Here is a 22494-nt window from a genome sequence, read left to right as displayed (position 1 = left end):
AAGAGGGAGAGGATGGATGGCTGGATGGATGGATGGATGGATGGATGGCTGGATGGATGGATGGATGGATGGATGGATGGATGGATGGATGGATGGATGGATGGATGGCTGGCTGGCTGGCTGGCTGGCTGGCTGGCTGGCTGGCTGGCTGGCTGGCTGGCTGGATGGATGGATTAATCTGCATTAGTGACACTTTTGATAGCTCCAGTCATCATCGCAAATCCTAGTTTTCTCAGTCGGGAGTCAGATTACCGTCTCTTCACACACATCGACACATTTTTGACCGTCGCAGACGAACGACAACAGTCGTGGGAGAACCGTGGTGACACCTTTGGTCTTGGCTCTAAATCGCTGGTTCTGCATCACACTGTGAGACTGCTTCAAGGGCGGCCGGCAACCAACGGACGTAACAGTAAATGCTCACATAAAATGCTAGTAGATGCTAACAAGTACTTACTTCAAGCTCCTTTTGCAGAATTACCATCTCCGGTTGTCCTCTCCTTCTGAACCACGACTGGATCCATATTCTCCTCTTTCTACTTTTAGTGGATTTCTCTCCAAACATATAAATGCCAGTTAGTTCATGTTTATGTTTAGGATGTCTTATTGTTGCGCGGTCACGTGTTTTTGTCTGCGTTTCATCATGCAATCTGCAGACCACTAACTTCATGCCGTGGCCCAAGTTTATTAGATTGGTGTCGTACGGTGCGGCGAGCTGTGAACTTATACGATCTTTAAAATGACACGGTGAAAAGAAAGCATGGAAGGAGCGACGTCAGAATCCCTGAACCTGAAAAAAGCTCAAGATTAGCATGCTAGTTCTTTGTTGGGTTTCCTGTCTTTGGCCGTTTCTCAATTTTAAGTACGCAAGTACGTACTCCCGTCCTTGCAAGTATGTTCTCGGGAGTACAGAGTTTCAGAATTTCTTGCCAAATGCATCATGGGTAATTTGGCTTCTCAAGTCCACACAAGTCCAGATTGGAAGTATCTTCAATAAAGTGGGTTGAGCGAGAACACATCCGGGTCTTTCATGCATACCCGGCAAGATGCGTACTTTGAGTTGGATCAGTACTTGGTCTCCAATCTTCACAAGCACACCAGGACACAAGTACGGACAAGTACGCATGTTGAGAAACGGCTTTTTGCTTCGGCGGCTTTAGGTTTATTCCCTCCAGTGGAGACATGGCAGCCGGTGGACGAGGAGAGCGCTCCCTCCATGCCGTGGTCTCTGAATTCTTCCGTGACAGAGTTTTATTTGTTCTTGACGTCAGTCTGCCTCCACGTCTCTGTGGCTCCTTCGCTCCTCTGCGGTCACATCGCTCGGCCAGCCGTGAGCCACCATCGATCTGCGCTCGCCCGGCGGACGCTCCCACGTGTCAGCTGGGTCAACTCCTCATGACTCCCGCTCAGTACATATTCATCTTTTAAAGAGCGCCTTCTCCTCTGTCGTCTTCAATCTTTCATGCTGGACTCTATCGTTCTGCCCGACTCTGAAATCTGCTGCAGTCTGACTGTTTCTCTCACAATCCAACATTCAGATTCCTGCAGACAAACGTCTACAGCCATCGCAGGATCTTCTTTCTGGACAATCACATTCTAGAACTCTGAAATATTGTCGAAAACTGTGACTCATTCTACAACTCTTACAAGCTGTAGGCCTCTGATACGTTCTACAATGTTGACACATTTTAGAACCCTAAAATATTGTAGAAACATCTGAAACATTGTTGAACTCATTCTACATCTCAGACATTCTAGAAAGTGTTCACATTCTAGAATTCTGAGTCATTCTATAACTGTAAGACACTGTGGAAATCCTACACCTATCACCCACTCTGGAACTGTATCACATTCTGGAAGTCACACACTCATCTTAGACCTTTTACAGATTCTAAAACTTTAAAACGATATGCAACTGTCACTCATTCTAGAACTCTGACACCTTCTAGAACTCTGACACATTGAAGAACTCACACTCTTTCTAGAACTCTGATTCTCTCTAGAAAAGCACTTTAATCCTTCCCTTAAATAAAAGTACTGATACTTGTGGAAAAAGAAGAAGCGATGATCTCACTCCTTTAACTAAGAATGAACACGTTGTAAAATGTATTGAATATTTCGGGTTTTTTCAAAGCTTTGGTTGGAGAGGTTCCCCAGCCGCGGTCCTGGTCTCTACCTGCTCATCCTTTAACCATATTCTTCTCTTCTCAGTTATTTTATGAGACCAGGTCCAGTGCAATCAACTGTGGACAGTCTCCTGCACAGACCGATCAGAACAGGCACACATAATCTAAGAAGACCACAATCATTCTTTACTTTTCAGTTTTGACAGTTTTTGTAATTAGGATCTTAGACATGCGACACAAATGCTGCAAATACAGTTGAAATACTTCATGAACTTAATAAAGTGATTCTGAAAACTGTTTGGAATGAACTGATTCAGGCTGCGTTTACACAACAACCTTCCTGTTGACGCATGTTTTGTTTCAGAAAAGTTTCACGTTTACACGACGACAAAGGAAACGCTGAAAACGATGCAGTTTGCATGCCTGGCCAGGAGTTGGTGCTGTCGGTTGCTTTTGTAATGAAACCACACAAACACAGAGAACAATACGCTATAAACATTAATGCTATAAACATTAATGCTATAAACGTAACACATGGAGAGAACCCAACGTTTGTTTGGACCAATCAGGAATTAGATTCTATGAGGGGAGAATCTTGACTATAAAACTACCGATATGGACAATAAACAATACGGACGGGGAGTCCTGCCACTCCGGAGGCCATGTTTGGCCGTGACGACGTAACACGCTGTAGCGTTCTGTGTGCTGGTCATTTCCAGGTTCTTTCAGAAGGTTAAGAACCAATGAGTTATAGAATCTGTTGATAAAACCTTTGTTTAGTTGGATATAACAAAACAATAAAAGATCTGTGTCAATGTAAGAGTTAAACTTTTCAGGAGACACTTGTTTTTATTCTAAAAAGGATTGAATTACGATAATGTCTTGGTTTTGTGAATAAAGTTTAGAGTGTTGTTCGTCCTTTGGAGGATCAGGACTTAATCTGTTATTGGAATGAAGAGAGATAAAAGTCGAGGAGCGAGGAGGCGGATAGACGAGAGTTCAAACAGAAAAAGAGACGAGAAGACGCATCGATCCACCGCTCGTCTCAAGCCCACGTTCTGACTCCGCCGGGGGACCGTCGTCCCGCCGAGACGCCGTCCCCGACGCCCCCTCACGTGCTATTCCTGTAGCAGCCCTCCCCCCTCCCCTCCCCTCCCCTCTCGCCGTGGTTCTACATCCTTTGGCCACAGCTGGTGAAACAAACATGACACAGCACTCTGCAGAGCTTCTTCCCTCAGCAACCCGGAGACGAGACGACTTCAACCAAGAACCGGACTGAAACCGGAGCTGCTCCAATTATTCGCACTCTTTCAGTCTTTTAACGGAAAATCAGCTTTGAGGTGGTTTACTGCTTAAAAAACACAGATAAAGTAATAAAGAAGATTTCGATATTTGTTGATCTGTAATATCTGGAACCATCATGACCAAAACAGAGTTTTTACAAATTTTACCCCAAATCAAATTTGTCTGTAATTTTAATTATATAAAACAATTCCAAAAACTGACCTTGGATTGTTTTTAATTTTGTGGCTGCAGTTTAGATATATTTTAGTACTTTTTAAAAAAAAAAAAAATTTTTGCTTTTGTAGCCAATTTGAGCAATTATTTATGGATTTCCCCGCTTTAGCCGTTTTAAATACTATACTACTATAATATTAGTCATTTTACCGATTTATAGCCACTGTGCATTTCCTCATGTGTGGACACTTTTAGCTCTATTAGTAATTTTAACCTATGTGGAGTGCTTTCAGTGATTTCAGCAGTTTTTCCTGTAACATTTTAGTGTATTTTCTTAATCATATTTTAGCAACTTTTTGACCTTCTTTAGCTGTTTTTAGCCATGAAATTCAACAATTTCTGACAAATACAGGTCAGGTTGTCATCACCTGGTATCCTGTTTATCCTCAATTGTCTTTAAAGAATTTTCTTTAACAATCATTACAAAAAAGAATCAAACATAGAGCTCGATCTGGCTGTTTTTCATACTGCATGTCTCTCGTGAGAGTACATGTGAGAGTTTGACTGGTATGGATGTTAGGCGCGTGTTGATTGTCCGCAGGAACTGTCAATCATGGTGATAGCATAGCGATAGCAATGCAGTCCTTTGCTCACGGCAAAAATGAAAATAAGAAACGATAGTGGATCCATCTGCAAACATCCACGCCACAGAGCAACACACCCCAGAGGTTTTAAATGAAATATAGCATCATTTGTAAATCACATGGGGTTCAAAGTTCAAACTAGTCCCCTTAGCGGATAGCCATTAGCGATTAGCCGCTTGCAGTTGAACATACCAGAGGTGGTTTTATGATATTAGCCTCTGGTGTTGACGACAATCAAAACCTCCCGTTTTGGGGGCGATTCTGGTTTGAATAAAAAGCCCAAACAAAAGAAAACTCGGCCGCTTTCAAACTCCAGATTTTCATGCAAGTTTCAACTGAGGAGTCCAAGACCAAGATACAAGTTTTACTAAGGAAACACAGGATTTCTGGGTGACGACTCCTGTAACAGTTAAACACTGTAAATTCGTCCACTCAGTACCATTTGTCTGCTGTTATAGCGCCCCCTGGCCAAAGGTTCTACTGTATTTACAGTGTGTAGAAACATTATTGGAGACTTTTCTTCTTTTCAAGCTGATTTATTCGTAGATAAAAGACGTCGTGAGTGAAAGGAAGTGTAATAGACTCTTTGTCGGACTCTGACGGGACGTTGGGACTGAACCAGATTGATGATTGTGGATTTGACGTGTTGGGGGGTAAAACTGCTGCGACGGGCGAACGGAGGAATAAAAGCCCCCGGCAGGCCCCCAGTGTCGGAGTCAGAAAAGGTTGTGTGATCGAAGGCGGTGCAGAAAAGGTTAAGTGGCCTTTATTCCCTTTCAGCTTTTTTCATTCCGAGACGTTTAAACTGAGGCCGACGCGTTTCCCGCTGCCCAAAAGAAACTGTCGCTGCAACATTTCCACCAGGAAATAAATAGAAGGCTGGCATTTTCTCATAATGGAGCGCACACACACACACACACACACACACACACACACACACACACACACACACACACACACACACACACACACACACACACCCGGCCTGATGTGTTTTGTTTGGTTCCAGTGTGTAAATGTTCACGTCGTGTCAGACTGACCTTCTTTTTCAACCTCACAGTCTAATTTCCTGCACAAACCCTCCAAAGAATCTTCACGTCTCAAAAACTCACATTTACATTCAAATGTAACTGTAACTTCACATGGTCTACGCCCTGTGGGCACCAGTCAGTGCCATGGTCCACGCCCTGTGGGCACCAGTCAGTGCCATGGTCTACGCCCTGTGGGCACCAGTCAGTGCCATGGTCCATGCCCTGTGGGCACCAGTCAGTGCCATGGTCTATGCCCTGTGGGCACCAGTCAGTGCCATGGTCCATGCCCTGTGGGCACCAGTCAGTGCCATGGTCCATGCCCTGTGGGCACCAGTCAGTGCCATGGTCCACACCCTGTGGGCACCAGTCAGTGCCATGGTCTACGCCCTGTGGGCACCAGTCAGTGCCATGCCTTATTTAAGTTTTATAGTAGTTACTGGGAGGGATGCACGATATTGGGTATCTGCCGTTATCCAATATGCCCATATTTGGGAAACAACATATTGCCAATTGCCAATACCGATATAATCCGGAGTTGATAGTCTATGTGAAACGCACCGCGATGGTTTGCTCATGGGCGCACATTACGGTGTATTGCGGTGCATTTAGAGACAAGTCTAGAGCTGAGTCTAGAGACCAGTCGAGAAACCAGTCTAGAGCTGAGTCTAGAGACCAGTTTAGAGCTGAGTCTAGAGACCAGTCTAGAGACCAGTTTAGAGACCAGTTTAGAGCTGAGTCTAGAGACCAGTCTAGAGACCAGTTTAGAGCTGAGTCTAGAGACCAGTCTAGAGACCAGTTTAGAGACCAGTTTAGAGCTGAGTCTAGAGACCAGTCTAGAGACCAGTTTAGAGACCAGTTTAGAGCTGAGTCTAGAGACCAGTCGAGAAACCAGTTTAGAGACCAGTTTAGAGCTGAGTCTAGAGACCAGTCGAGAAACCAGTTTAGAGACCAGTTTAGAGACGAGTCTAGAGACCAGATAGAGACCAGTCTAGAGACCAGTCGAGAAACCAGTTTAGAGACCAGTTTAGAGACAAGTCTAGAGACCAGATAGAGACCAGTCTACAGACCACTTTAGAGACCAGTCTAGAGACCACTTTAGAGACCAGTTTAGAGACCAGTTTAGAGACGAGTCTAGAGACCAGTCTAGAGACCACTTTAGAGACCAGTCTAGAGACCACTTTAGAGACCACTTTAGAGACCAGTTTAGAGACCAGTTTAGAGACCAGTTTAGAGACCAGTCTAGAGACCAGTCTAGAGACCAGTTTAGAGACCACTTTTGAGACCAGTCTAGAGACCAGTCTAGAGACCAGTTTAGAGACCAGTCTAGAGACCAGTCTAGATACCACTTTAGAGACCAGTCTAGAGACCAGTCTAGAGACCACTTTAGAGACCAGTCTAGAGACCACTTTAGAGACCAGTCTAGAGACCAGTCTAAAGACCAGTCTAGAGACCAGTCTAGAGACCACTTTAGAGACCAGTCTAGAGACCAGTTTAGAGACCAGTCTAGAGACCAGTCTAGAGACCACTTTAGAGACCAGTCTAGAGACCAGTCTAAAGACCAGTCTAGAGACCAGTCTAGAGACCACTTTAGAGACCAGTCTAGAGACCAGTTTAGAGACCAGTCTAGAGACCAGTCTAGAGACCACTTTAGAGACCAGTCTAGAGACCACTTTAGAGACCAGTCTAGAGACCAGTTTAGAGACCAGTCTAGAGACCAGTCTAGAGACCAGTCTAGAGACCAGTTTAGAGACCAGTTTAGAGACCAGTCTAGAGACCAGTCTAGAGACCAGTTTAGAGACCAGTCTAGAGACCAGTCTAGAGACCAGTCTAGAGACCAGTTTAGAGACCAGTTTAGAGACCAGTCTAGAGACCAGTCTAGAGACCACTTTAGAACAAAGACCACGGCGTTCAGCTGCGATGTCAGTGGATGTGTGAATGTGGAAGTTCAGGATTAAACAGATGTGAGTTCAGTGAAATAGTGACGGTTGTGCTACCAGGTGCTTCAGCAGGTAGAGCGGCTTGTCTTTCAATCAGAAGGTTGCAAGTTTGATTCCTGTCAGTCAAAATGTCCCTGAGCAAGAAACTGAACCCCCAAACTGGACTGAGTGCCTCGCATGGCAGCTGTCAGAGCGCCCACACACACACACACACACACACACACACACACACACACACACACACACACACACACACACACACACACACACACACACACACACACACACACACACACACACACACACACACACACACACACACACACACACACACACACACCTCTAATTATAACATTCAGGTAAACTGCAGTCCAGGAGGAAGAGAGTACTTAGCATCGCTATAGCAACCGAATCCCAGTCCTGGTTGCCGAGGGAGACTGTTTTGTGCCACCTCTGTTGGGAGAAGGGCCGTGTGTGTGTGTGTGTGTGTGTGTGTGTGTGTGTGTGTGTGTGTGTGTGTGTGTGTGTGTGTGTGTGTGTGTGTGTGTGTGTGTGTGTGTGTGTGTGTGTGTGTGTGTGTGTCAGATTAAACTAGTTGAAGTTTTTACACTCGTCACATCTTAAATATTCAGATTAAAACTGACTTCAGTTCATATTGAAGTTCTTCAACTTTTCAATTCAGCAAATGGAAATCTGTCCCCTGGAGAACGCCGTTTCACGTAAACACATCATCCAAACGAGGGGTTGTTTTAGGAGCTCGAGGAACCTTCCTGTGGGCTCTCCACCTTCCTGTGGGCTCTCCACCTTCCTGTGGGCTCTCCACCTTCCTGAGGGCTCTCCACCTTCCTGTGGGCTCTCCACCTTCCTGTAGGCTCTCCACCTTCCTGTGGGCTCTCCACCTTCCTGAGGGCTCTCCACCTTCCTGAGGGCTCTCCACCTTCCTGTAGGCTCTCCACCTTCCTGTGGGCTCTCCACCTTCCTGTGGGCTCTCCACCTTCCTGTGGGCTCTCCACCTGCAGGAAGGTTCTTAATGGTGCAATGTGATCTGGGTGACGGTGCTCAGACTGACACCACCACCACCCGGGAACGGATTTCTGCTCTTCACATCTCTAGAAAAGCTGAGAAAGTTTCCACTGGGACTTTCGAGTATGACGCAGTTGCACCACCGACTGTTCACATCTGCATTAAAATCAAGATCATCAAGATAATTAAGTTTCTTTTTTTTGGGGGGGGGGGGTTTCTAAATTTATTTTGCTATTGACACCCTGAAATGATGTCATGCCGCCCCCTGGAGGTGGAAACTAGCAGTAAATATTCAGTCAGTTTATAACGGGAGGTTTTTATCAGAGTGTCTGTGAGTAAGTAGGCTGAGGGGCCCCTTCTACTGTGAGTGGGGGCTCTGAAGTGGCGTCTCTCCATTTACACAGACTGAGGTGTGTGTGAGAGATAACTGCCGGCTCTCACACTCTGACACCTCACACACACACACACACACACACACCACACACACACACACACACACACACACACACACACACACACACACACACACACACACACACACACACACAGAGCGTCTTCTCTTCATTTTGTTTCCAAACCTATTCCACACACTCTCTTATATTTTTTCCTTCCTCCTCGAGCTCCTCAGACAGACACACTCACACACACACACACACACACACACACACACACACACACACACACACACACACACACACACACACACACACACACACACACACACACACACACACACACACACACACACACACACACACACACACACACACACACACACACACACACACACTCAGGCGAGCCGTCACACACACTTAACAGCCACTCTCCACACTCACATGCCACCATGTTGACTCACCTGCTATGAGATGGATGCATGCAAGTGGGGAAATGACTCAAGCATAGCATTCGGAATGACTGTGTGTGTGTGTGTGTGTGTGTGTGTGTGTGTGTGTGTGTGTGTGTGTGTGTGTGTGTGTGTGTGTGTGTGTGTGTGTGTGTGTGTGTGTGTGTGTGTGTGTGTGTGTGTGTGTGTGTGTGTGTGTGTGTGTGTGTGTGTGTGTGTGTGTGTGTGTGTGTGCGAGGGGTCCTTACATCATTGGAGGGATTATTACCCGACTTGTGTCGCCATGGGGACGAAAGCCTGGGTTTTAAGTTCAGACTGTGGTGAGGGTAAGTTTAAGGTTAAAGTCTGTAGGGAAAGAATGGAAGTCTATGGAAAAGTCCCCATAAGACCTGTGTGTGTGTGTGTGTGTGTGTGTGTGTGTGTGTGTGTGTGTGTGTGTGTGTGTGTGTGTGTGTGTGTGTGTGTGTGTGTGTGTGTGTGTGTGTGTGTGTTGATACGTCCCATAAATCAGACTGACTTTAAGGTTTAAATTAGCATGATGCTAACGTTAGCCTTCACTTCTGTAAAGGTCGGTTGTACTTTAGAATGAACTATACGAATGTTTCGGCCTCGATCTGCCAGAACCTGAACCATGGGGAAACGCAAAACTTTCCTTGTGTTCTAGGTGCTCATTACATGGTGACGGTGCTCTTTTGAAAACGGCTCTGAAGTGGAACTTTTTGAAAATGTGCTGACTCTATTTTTGTGTAACCTGCAGAAACGTAACGTTGTGATGAAGCTCGAGCTCCGTCTCCATGGAGACGGTCACATTGGTGCTGAACAATAGTTTTGTGTGATGTGGTGAGCCCTGACGCAGACTTTTGTCCATATCATGCGTCTCAAGCAAACCACTTGAGATCAGATTGTGTTACTTCCTCTCCTGGACGGACCAGGACAACCAGGCACCGTGTCTCTGCAGACCTCCAGGCACCGTGTCTCTGCAGACCTCCAGGCACCGTGTCTCTGCAGACCTCCAGGCACCGTGTCTCTGCAGACCTCCAGGCACCGTGTCTCTGCAGACCTCCAGGCACTGACGGCCATGTTGCTTTCCATTTCCTTAAGTTGGAAAGACTGTAGAACTGAGATCAGCGCTTTCTTTCAAACAAAAATGTGGTGCGCACTGATGACGTTTACGTGTGTTGTATTTTCCTGGGTTAGAGATTAGGAGTTAGGGTTGACGGTTGGGGTTACAGGTTTCGGGTTAGATGTTAGGGTTATGGGTTAAGGTTATTGGTTAGGGTTTGGGTTAGGGCTGGGTTTATGGGTTGGGGTTATGGGTTATGGGTTAAGGTTATGGGTTTGGTGTTGGGATTAGGGTTAGAGTTAGGATTAGGGTTAAGGTTATGGGTTTGGTGTTGGGATTAGGGTTGGAGTTAGGATTAGGATTAGGGTTAAGGTTATGGGTTTGGTGTTGGGATTAGGGTTGGAGTTAGGATTAGGGTTAAGGTTATGGGTTTGGTGTTGGGATTAGGGTTGGAGTTAGGATTAGGGTTAAGGTTATGGGTTTGGTGTTGGGATTAGGGTTGGGGTTTTGGGTTAGGTGTTGGGGTCATGGGTTAAAGGTTGGGGCAGGGGTCGGCAACCTGCACCTCACAGGTCGCACATGCATCTTCAGCCCCCCTGTAACGGCTCTCGGAACTTTTATTAAAAAAAGTTTTTATGTCCATACCACATTGTTTTTCAAAAATGGTCGAAACTCCTGCTAATAACTGCTAAAGACAGAAATACAGCTAAAACTGCCAGAATTACTAAAATAGTAAAAATAACAAAAAAGACACAGCCGAAATGACAAAATCACTAGAAACGGTCAAAAATGTCAAAACTGATGATATAGCTGAAGCTGTTCTAAAAATTTGCACAGCAGCTATAAATAGCTAAAATAATCAAGATTCATAAAATGACTGAAGCCACAATCATTCATAAAAATAGGAAAATAATGCTAAAATTGTCTACAGAAGAAAAAAAAGGGGGGTATATCTAAATTGTACCAATGAAATGTCACGAATACAATTTTGTGTTTTTTCTTCGTTTCACATGATCAGCAGTTTTTGTGGCTTGTCGTAGTCCCAATCAGGTGTATTGTTCTGGGCCAGATGAGCTGACCGGTGATCCCACAAGCATTAGTCTCTAATTCTCCAACTCTACTGGTAAAACTGATCTGCGAAGCCAGAATCCGATGAGAAGCTGGACTTGGATGCCAATGAGATTTAATCCCAAAAACAGGCAGAACTCAGAGTCTCCGACCGGTCAAAGACTGGTTTGTACAGAGCCTGACCTCTTCTTCTATTCCCTTCTCTGGTTCTGCCTTTATTTTTTTGAAATGCCCATCCTACACTTGGATCTAATCATGTCCTCCAAAGTCGCTCTGGAAAGCCCCTCCCCTGGGTTTTTACCTTGTTTGGGAGTTTTAATGGTGTCGTAGTGTTAAACATCTGTCTATAGGTCATCTTGACCCACCTTCAGCTGTTTGGCATTGCTGATGACACCATTAGAACCACTGATGGAGCGTTCCATTTTTTTAAAAACAGTTATGGATTTAGAACAAAAAACAGCTATGCCAATAAAACATAACATGAGTGCAGCACAGACACGCAGCTGAGTCTCTCTCTAACACAGGAGTTTAATAGAGCAGCTTAGCCATGACTACACAAGCTGGTATGTCTACACGCCTTCTACATGAGCTCGTATCATTTTCTACTCTACACTAGACGAGTATGATTTTTCCTCTACAGGCTCCAGACTAATTCGTTTGGGTGGAAAATCACAGAAACAGCTCATTTAGTCAAAAAGTCGCCGATCTCTGGGTGAGGGTGAGGGTTAGGGATGGAGTCCCAGGACAGCCAGATGCGTCCCTGACCGCCTCGGGAACTGGTTTGGTGTCTGTTCACGCTTGTCTTTAGGCCTCGCCACGAATGCCAGGTCTGAACGGACACTGTGAAACGTGGTCCGATCAGCCCGTACTGTCGGCTCTGACCGGAAACCAGTGTTGAAGTGTGACGTGTGGCTGAAGCCGTTTCTCATCACGTAGCGGAAACATTCAGCTCAGTGGTGACAGACGGTGTTTTTAACGTGAATATATGGAGAGTTAAATATGACTGCAGGTGTTTTGGTACAGCATGTCAACAGGTTCTAATGTGATGCACCAACACCGACGCCTCTAATAGAAAGAAAATATACGTCTGTGTGTGTGTGTGCGTGTGTGCGTGCGTGCGTGCGTGCGTGCGTGCGTGCGTGCGTGCGTGCGTGCGTGCGTGCGTGCGTGCGTGCGTGCGTGCGTGCGTGCGTGCGTGCGTGCGTGCGTGCGTGTGTGTTGCTATCAGTCTGACCGGGGTCATGATGACCAGTTTACATGGGTGGTTACTCATATCTGTGTTTATGTGATGATTTCATCCAGTGTGTGTGTGTGTGTGTGTGTGTGTGTGTGTGTGTGTGTGTGTGTGTGTGTGTGTTGCTCATCATGGCTGTTTGTTGCTGTCAGCAGGTCAGAAATCAGAAACCTGTCTGAAGCTGCTGTCTTCTTACCGTAACGTTCACGTCACTGCTTCCTGCTTAGTCCCTTTATTACCGTAATGTTTGTATAATTAGCTCCACCAAGGTTTCCTCTCAGGTTACACTGGAACTGAGACGTTCTGCTCACTGGGTCTTTACGTGACGGCGGCGGCTTGGCGTTTGTACTGTGGGTGAGCTGAAGCGTGCGCCGAGCGATGGCCTGCACCTGCAGCAGGAGGAGAATCGTCTTCAAGGGAAAGTCCATTTGGCCTCCTGTCACACGGCAGCATTATGTAAAGATTACATAACTTTATTTACACGTAACGAGTTCCCAGCTCCAAGTGATGTGAGGTGATCATGACTCCAGGAGGAAGAGGAGGAGGAGGAAGAAGGGGTAGAGGAGGAGAAACAACCAAAGCACATTAGTGTTTGTAGAAAATTAAGCTGAAATTGAATTTGAAGTAAAACTGTAAAGTGTGACTAAAAAGAAGAAACGTTGTTTTATATCAGTTAAAATCAATCATGAGAGAGTTAGAAATGAAAAAGGTCAAGCCGGTGACCTTTGACCTCGGGCTGTGACTCTGGACTCGCTGGTTTCTGCCCCTGAATGAAGAAAAACCTCTGTTTCTGTGTGTGTGTGTGTGTGTGTGTGTGTGTGTGTGTGTGTGTGTGAGAAACAGGAAGTGTCCTGATGGCTTCGTGTGTCTGAAGGCGGGCAGGAACCCGAACTACGGCTACACCAGCTTCGACACCTTTGGCTGGGCCTTCCTGTCCCTGTTCCGCCTCATGACGCAGGACTACTGGGAGAACCTGTACCACCAGGTGATGGGGGGGTCTGAGGGGGTATGATAGCTACTGTTAAAGCCTGTACCACCAGGTGACGGGGGGGTCTGAGGGGGTATGATAGCTACTGTTAAAGCCTGTACCACCAGGTGACGGGGGGGTCTGAGGGGGTATGATAGCTACTGTTAAAGCCTGTACCACCAGGTGACGGGGGGGTCTGAGGGGGTATGATAGCTACTGTTAAAGCCTGTACCACCAGGTGACGGGGGGGTCTGAGGGGGTATGATAGCTACTGTTAAAGCCTGTACCACCAGGTGACGGGGGGGTCTGAGGGGGTATGATAGCTACTGTTAAAGCCTGTACCACCAGGTGATGGGGGGGTCTGAGGGGGTATGATAGCTACTGTTGAAGCCTGTACCACCAGGTGATGGGGGGGTCTGATAGCTACTGTTGAAGCCTGTACCACCAGGTGATGGGGGGGTCTGATAGCTACTGTTGAAGCCTGTACCACCAGGTGACGGGGGGGTCTGAGGGGGTATGATAGCTACTGTTGAAGCCTATACCACCAGGTGACGGGGGGGTCTAATAGCTACTGTTGAAGCCTGTACCACCAGGTGACGGGGGGGGTCTGATAGCTACTGTTGAAGCCTGTACCACCAGGTGACGGGGGGGTCTGATAGCTACTGTTGAAGCCTGTACCACCAGGTGACGGGGGGGGTCTGATAGCTACTGTTGAAGCCTGTACTACCAGGTGACGGGGGGGTCTCATAGCTACTGTTGAAGCCTGTTTGCATTAGCATTAGCATTAGCATTAGCATTATCTTAAGCTGTTTCTTGATGAAATCCCGCCCTATTTCTTCTTTTCTTCTGTTTTCTTGATTATTTTTTTCTTTAATTTCTTCTATTTTTCTCTTTTATTATCATTTTTCTTTTTTCCTCTTTTTTCAATTTTTCTTCTTTTTCCATTATTTCTCCCTTTTTCTTTTTTTTTCTTCTTTTTTTATCTTTTGGTCTTACACCTTTTAAATTTCTTCTGATCGTCCTCCAGACGCTGCGCTCGGCCGGGAAGACCTACATGGTGTTCTTCGTGGTGGTGATCTTCCTGGGCTCCTTCTACCTGGTCAACCTGATCCTGGCCGTGGTGGCCATGGCGTACGAGGAGCAGAACCAGGCCACCATTGCCGAGGCCTGTCAGAAGGAGAAGGAGTTCCAGCTGGCCATGGAGCGGCTCAAGAAGGAGCAGCAGGTGACCGCCATGACACCGAGCTCTGGAGCTCCTTCCCACCGCAGTGTGGAAACAGAACAAACCTTCGTAGTGTTTTGGGGCGACTGTTTACACGACAATGGTGCTCGAAGACACGGAAAATGCCACTTTTTCAAAACAGTCGGTCTCCATGTCGACCAGGGGCGGAGCTAGAAAATGTTTATGGGTCGTTGGGGGGGCGGGGGATTTTTGAGGGGTGACAACATATGGCAGATGTATAGATTCTGAACTTCATCAGACATTCCAACTGAATCCGTGTCTTGCAGTTTGACCAGATGTCCCTCATTTCCTTTTCATTAAATTGCCATGGTTACGAAGACTCTTCCGTACTTTCCAAATTGTGTGTCCATAACACTGCTTTGGAGGCGGTTCCATCCATACTACACTTCAGCGTTCACGTTGGTGCGTCTTCCATAACTTAACGTAATAATCCCGAAAATATTTCACCCTTTTGGTGGCTGACGTTGGCCTCCTTTCCTAAAGTTGTGTATATTTCACTCCAGGAGTTCTGAGCCGTCTGGCTCCCTTCATAGTCTTTGAAATAGTGCTTGTACAGACAGGTATACCAGAGGCTCTCCTCACACTAGCAGTCCACCAAGTCGGAGCCCATTGCTGTTGGTCGTGGCTCTGGCGCTTCAGTCTGAGCAGCATACGGTCGACCGCACAGGGGTGGGTGAAGATATTCCCGTCACACGGACTGTTCTTTACGGCAAAGCTTAGTAATATTATGAGCTGTGGGGTTAGGGTTATCCCCCATTGTCTCACACCTCGGGATGTGGAATCGGGTCCCCCTCGCCTTTTGCTGCTTGTAAATGTCAAATTGACTATAACTATTCTTTCAATTGGTTGCTGTCAACTGGGGAGGCAGCAGAGGTGATGAGACTTTCTCTTAGGGTGGCATTTACCACCGTACGCCACCTTGGTAGATATGCCCCATGGTGTAGATGTATAGTAACTAAAGCCTCGTTTCCAGAGCGCAGCATGTTCCGGTATGGTACAGAACGGGTTTTTGTGGGTTTCCAATGACTAAAGTTGTGGATAGTACTTGCAGTACTGCACCCAAACTTTGCTATTTTTCATAACTCCTCCGTTGAGGTACCTACCACAACTGTACGGTTCCATAGTGCGAGGTACTTCAACAGAGGGTTTACGAAAAATGGCAGCGGTTTGGTACAGTACTGTCAGTACTATCCACTGACAAACCTTTTGGATAGCACTAAAAGTACTGTACGCAACCATTACCATTTTTGGTAACCCCTCCATTGAGGTACCTAGCCCATCGGTATGGATTCCAGAATTAGGAGCTACAACGCAGCCGTCTGCTGATTGGTCCTGAAGATCGTCACTCTGGACAAACAGCAATATTTGAAAAGCTCATAATGCAGTATAAATCTGCCGTGTAAATCCTCGTTGTTCACGTACGGCGCTTTGTGCTCACTGGTTGTTGTTTTTTAACTCAGTTTATCGCCTCTTTCTTCTATTTTCATTGAGAATAAGTTAGCCTTAGCCTTAACATTAGCTTAGCATTAGTGACCGCTACTTTGACTTTCAGTAAGTTGTAAAGTAACAAAGTGGTTTCAATCAAAGTAACTCATAACTGTGAGCGTTACAATCATTTTAGACGCAGTAGTGAAAGTAACGGCTGAAATCTTGACCCTGAAACCTTCCTCCAGTTCGCCGCCCAGAAGACTCTGGACTCCGACTCCATGATGTCACCGGACCTCTCGCCTTTCGGCCCACCGCTGGACCTCATGGAGGAGCGGAGGCGGAGCCAAGCTCTGGTGGGCGTGGCCGACGTGGAGGCTAACCTGTCAGAGGAGAAGCTGCTTCAGGTGGACGTCACGGACTGTGGAAGGGTGAGGATATGCTTTTTTCATTGAACTCACATTGGTGAAACAAGGGTTTATTGAAATAAACCTTCCTCCTCTTCCTCCTCCTCCTCCTCCTTCTCCTCAGCCCCTCCACCCTCTCCTCGCCCGCTCCTTCTCCTCCAGGACGCGGCGCAGCAGTCAGGTCTCCTCCATCTTCAACTTCCGCCTGAGGAGCCGGGGGTCAGAGGCAGAGATGGCCGACGACGAGTACAGCATCCCGGGCGACGTGATGGAGGGCGTGGGGGGCCGCACCTACAGCGGGGGCACTTTCAGCGGGATTCTGCCCCACCCGTGGCCCAAACGACGGTCAAGCACCTACAGCACAGCCAGCCGGAGCTCCCAGGTGAGGGCGCCAGCTCACTGTCCTCGAAATACAAGCTTACAGACTAGAACCTTCTCTGGATTAACATCCAGATGGAACAGGGACCAGGTTCTACCCATTGGACCCTAGAATATAAACAAAGTATGATTGGTTCAGGTTATGTGGCTCATTAAGTCTCCATTGGTCAATTCAGAATCACCATTGGTTGGCTGATTGAAGCCACCACAGGTCAGTTTAATGCTAAATGACTTGAGACTCCGCCCCCTGGATTGAAGGGAGGACTCCATTTCTTTTTTTAATACTTACTCAGAGGTATTCCTCGTTTGACCGAACCGTGATGGCAGGGGGCAAATACAAATACTGTTACACCCCTAGTCAACTTAGTAGCTCAGTATTTACTAAGGATTTTCTGGAATTGCCATTGGTCAACTGAATGCTACGCTACTGACTGGTTAGCTTAGCAGGGATTGTTTTCGTGCTGTTCTTGGAGGTTGAAGCCGCCTTTGGTCAACCAAGAACTTAATGACTGACTTGTAAAGTCACCAGTGGTCAACTGAATGTCAAACTACAAATACCACGAGTGTGTCAAATGTCATGATTCATCAAATGACCATACGTTAACCCTGACCCTAACCCTAACCCTGACCCTGACCCTGACCCTAACCCTAACCCTGACCCTGACCCTGACCCTGACCCTGACCCTAACCCTGACCCTGACCCTGACCCTGACCCTGACCCTAATCCTAACCCTGACCCTGACCCTGACCCTAACCCAAACCCTGACCCTGACCCTAACCCTAACCCTAACCCTGACCCTGACCCTGACCCTAACCCTAACCCTGACCCTGACCCTGACCCTAACCCTGACACTAACCCTGACCCTAACCCTAACCCTAACCCTGAAACTGACCCTGACCCTAACCCTAACCCTGACCCTGACCCTGACCCTAACCCTAACCCTGACCCTGACCCTAACCCTAACCCTGACCCTAACCCTAACACTGACCCTGACCCTAACCCTGACCCTGACCCTGACCCTGACCCTGACCCTAACCCTGACCCTGACCCAGACCCTAACCCTGACACTGACCCTGACCCTAACCCTGACCCTGACCCTGACCCAGACCCTAACCCTGACCCTGACACTCATTTCTGGAGTCTCCTAACATCTCTGATGTGTTTCAATCAGGGTTTGGTAAACACCGCTCTACAGAGGGTTTGGTAAACACCGCTCTACAGAGGGATTGGTAAACACCACCCTACAGAGGGTTTGGTAAACACCACCCGACGGAGGGTTTGGTAAACACCGCTCTACAGAGGGTTTGGTATACACTGCTCTACAGAGGGTTAGGTAAACACCGCTCTACAGAGGGTTTGGTATACACTGCTCTACAGAGGGTTAGGTAAACACCGCTCTACAGAGGGTTTGGTAAACACCACCCGACGGAGGGTTTGGTAAACACCCCTCTACAGAGGGTTTGGTATACACTGCTCTACAGAGGGTTAGGTAAACACCGCTCTACAGAGGGATTGGTAAACACCACCCTACAGAGGGTTTGGTAAACACCACCCGACGGAGGGTTTGGTAAACACCCCTCTACAGAGGGTTTGATATACACTGCTCTACAGAGGGTTAGGTAAACACCGCTCTACAGAGGGATTGGTAAACACCACCCTACAGAGGGTTTGGTAAACACCACCCGACGGAGGGTTTGGTAAACACCACTCTACAGAGGGTTTGGTAAACACCACCCTACAGAGGCTTTGGTAAACACCACCCTACAGAGGGTTTGGTAAACACCACCCTACAGAGGGTTTGGTAAACACCGCTCTACAGAGGGATTGGTAAACACCACCCTACAGAGGGTTTGGTAAACACCACTCTACAGAGGGTTTGGTAAACACCACCCGACGGAGGGTTTGGTAAACACCCCTCTACAGAGGGTTTGGTAAACACCGCTCTACAGAGGGTTTGGTAAACACAGCTCTACAGAGACTGCTCTGTTGAAAGTGTCCAGGGACATCATGATGTCTGCAGACTCAGGGACATGCACGGTGTTGGTCCTATTGGACGTCTCCTCAGCCTGAGACACAGTCCACCACCTGATCCAGGTTCTGTGACCGGATTGGAATGTCGGGTCCAGTGCTCCAATGGTTCTCCTCATACCTGAGAGGTAGAACCTTCAGAGTGTCTGTCCACCATATAATGTCTGAGTCCAGCAGTCTGCTGTTCGGTGTGTCCCAAGGCTCTGTTTTGGGGCGTCTCCTGTTCTTGTTCTATGTTCTTCCTCTGGGACAGATAATCCAGCAGTTCAGGGACGTGTCCTACCACCAGATGATCTTCAGTTGTACTGTTCCTTTAAGACCTCTAAGGTCCACAAACTGAGCTCCTTAATCAGCTGTCTCACACAAGTCAAGCAGTGGTTCAGTGGAAACAGTCTCCAACTGAGACACTTATTATGTCCCCAGATAGTGGTCCCCCCTCTACCAAACTGAACCTGGGTGAACTGAGCCTTTCAGCCAAAACCAAGCTGAGGAACTTAGGGCTGATCTTTGACCCGTCCATGTCCCTGGACCATCACTGGAGACAGCTGGTAAAGACCTGCTTCTTTCAGTTCCCTAACATCACCAAGCTCAGGTCCATGATGTCCAGAGAAGACCTCCAAATGATCATCCATGTATTGTGTCCTCACGCCTGGACGACTGCAACAGCCTCTTCACAGCCTCAACAAAGAAGAGCTGCTCGGTTCCAGTTAGTCCAGAACTCAGCCTCCAGACTTTAGACCAGCAGCACCAGGAGGAACCATCTTCCCCCTGGGTTAAGATCTCTTCACTGGCCCCCTGCTGAGCTTCTTGGTGCTAACGCGTCAGCCCTACATGGTCCAGCTCCTCCTTACATTGCTGACCTCATGAAGCCCTACATGGTCCAGCTCCTCCTTACATTGCTGACCTCATGAAGCCCTACATGGTCCAGCTCCTCCTTACATTGCTGACCTCATAAAGCCCTACATGGTCCAGCTCCTCCTTACATTGCTGACCTCATGAAGCCCTACATGGTCCACTCGGAGCTTGAGATCGTCTGGGCAGAACCTGTTAAAGGTTCCACGTACCTGTTTTAAAACCCGGGGAGACGATCATTCAGAGCTGCTGCGCCCCGACTTTGGAATGAACTCCTACTGGACCTGCGCTCCCTGGACTCAGGGGACATCTTTAAAGAGTTCTGGACTCAGTGGACATCTTAAAAAAGTTCTGGAATCAGTGGACATCTTTATAAAGTTCTGGACTCAGGGGACATTTTTTAAAAGTTCTGGACTCAGGTGACATCTTTAACAAGTTCTGGACTCAGTGGACATCTTTAAAGAGTTCTGGACTCAGTGGACATCTTAAAAAAGTTCTGGACTTAGGGGCATCTTCATAAGGTTCTGGACTCAGGGGACATCTTTATAAAGTTCTGGACTCAGGGGACATCTTTAAAGGGTTCTGAACTCAGGGGACATCTTTATAAAGTTCTGGACTCAGGGGACATCTTTAAAAAGTTCTGGACTCAGGGGACATCTTCATAAGGTTCTGGACTCACTGGACATCTTTATAAAGTTCTGGACTCAGGGGACATCTTTAAAAAGTTCTGGACTCAGGAGACATCTTTAAAGAGTTCTGGACTCACTGGACATCTTTATAAAGTTCTGGACTCAGGGGACATCTTTAAAGAGTTCTGGACTCAGGGGATATCTTTATAAAGTTCTGGACTCAGGGGATATCTTTATAAAGTTCTGGACTCGGGAGACATCTTTAAAAAGTTCTGGACTCAGGAGACATCTTTAAAAAGTTCTGGACTCGGGGGACATCTTTAAAAAGTTCTGGACTCAGGAGACATCTTTAAAAAGTTCTGGACTCAGTGGACATTTCTAGCATTCTAGTCCAATCGACTCACGCTGCCACTGACTCTCGACATTCGTTGTGTTTTTAAGATTTTTTTTTTATCTGATTTTACTGTGAAGCACTTTGTGACTCTATATAGCAGCTGAAGAGCCACCCTGGTCTGGTGGTCTCGACCAATGGACTTCTGATCTGGCCCACTGGACCTCTGATCTGGCCCACTGGACCTCTGATCTGAACCACTGGACCTCTGATCTGGCCCACTGGACCTCTGATCTGAACCACTGGACCTCTGATCTGGCCCACTGGACCTCTGATCTGAACCACTGGACCTCTGGACCTCTGATCTGAACCACTGGACCTCTGATCTGGCCCACTGGACCTCTGATCTGAATCACTGGACCTCTGATCTGGCCCACTGGACCTCTGATCTGGCCCACTGGACCTCTGATCTGAACCACTGGACCTCTGATCTGGCCCACTGGACCTCTGATCTGGCCCACTGGACCTCTGATCTGAACCACTGGACCTCTGATCTGAACCACTGGACCTCTGATCTGAACCACTGGACCTCTGGACCTCTGATCTGAACCACTGGACCTCTGATCTGGCCCACTGGACCTCTGATCTGGCCCACTGGACCTCTGATCTGAATCACTGGACCTCTGATCTGGCCCACTGGACCTCTGATCTGGCCCACTGGACCTCTGATCTGAACCACTGGACCTCTGATCGGGCCCACTGGACCTCTGATCTGAACCACTGGACCTCTGATCTGAACCACTGGACCTCTGATCGGGCCCACTGGACCTCTGATCTGAACCACTGGACCTCTGATCTGAACCACTGGACCTCTGATCTGAACCACTGGACCTCTGATCGGGCCCACTGGACCTCTGATCTGAACCACTGGACCTCTGATCTGAACCACTGGACCTCTGATCTGAACCACTGGACCTCTGACCGGGCCCACTGTCCAGCTGTAAATCAGAGCCGTCAGACTCTTAAATAACTGAGAAGGTGTTTAAGACTTTAAACAAGCAGGATAAAATGTGGGCTATAAACACACACTCCTGTGAAATCCGGTTTGTGTGTGTGTGTGTGTGTGTGTGTGTGTGTGTGTGTGTGTGTGTGTGTGTGTGTGTGTGTGTGTGTGTGTTTCCAGGTGTTTTATCCCACGCTCAACGTCAACGGGAAGCTCTTCGTTACCATGGACCAGAACGGGGTCTCCCCGCCGCCGCTGCAGGGACCCGCATGCACCATGGAAAAGGTCAAGGAGGAGAGTGTGAGTCCACTGTCCCCTGTGTGTGTGTGTGTGTGTGTGTGTGTGTGTGTGTGTGTGTGTGTGTGTGTGTGTGTGTGTGTGTGTGTGTGTGTGTGTGTGTGTTTCCTCCATGATATCAGAGTCCAGTTACGCAAAGCGCTGATTCATAATTCACATGTCTGAGTGTTGGATGTCTGCAGGTTTCACCATTGTTTCCACTGCAGGGAACACACACACACACACACACACACACACACACACACACACACACACACACACACACACACACACATACTTGTACGTTTGGCATAGTGTCACTGTTTTAGCATCACGAGCTAAAGCCACACATACCGACACACATTACTGAGGTGTCTTTTCTTTTTATGTGAATACACACACACACACACACACACACACACACACACACACACACACACACACACACACACACACACACACACACACACACACAACTCTATAAAAGAATCTATAAAAAATTGAGAAAAATGTCTTAAATATAAGC

At 47.5% G+C, this 22494-nt stretch overlaps 1 protein-coding gene across 1 annotated transcript in view; it reads left to right on the top strand.

Moving 5' to 3' along the window:
* LOC308125732 (sodium channel protein type 3 subunit alpha-like) overlaps positions 1-22494 on the top strand; it is a gene marked incomplete at its 5' end in the record, with an annotated part of 157261 nt that overhangs the window by 37683 nt on the left and 97084 nt on the right. Inside the window, 5 exons of the mRNA XM_080489691.1 lie at positions 13272-13413; positions 14423-14620; positions 16312-16494; positions 16595-16852; positions 21873-21992. Coding sequence (XP_080345817.1) covers positions 13272-13413; positions 14423-14620; positions 16312-16494; positions 16595-16852; positions 21873-21992 — 901 coding nt within the window. The remainder of the gene's footprint in view (positions 1-13271; positions 13414-14422; positions 14621-16311; positions 16495-16594; positions 16853-21872; positions 21993-22494) is intronic.

This window comes from Lipophrys pholis (genome assembly GCF_963383615.2).
Source record: "Lipophrys pholis genome assembly, chromosome: 20".
In the NCBI taxonomy this organism is placed as follows: domain Eukaryota; kingdom Metazoa; phylum Chordata; class Actinopteri; order Blenniiformes; family Blenniidae; genus Lipophrys; species Lipophrys pholis.
This window is presented reverse-complemented; position numbering and strand designations above follow the sequence as displayed.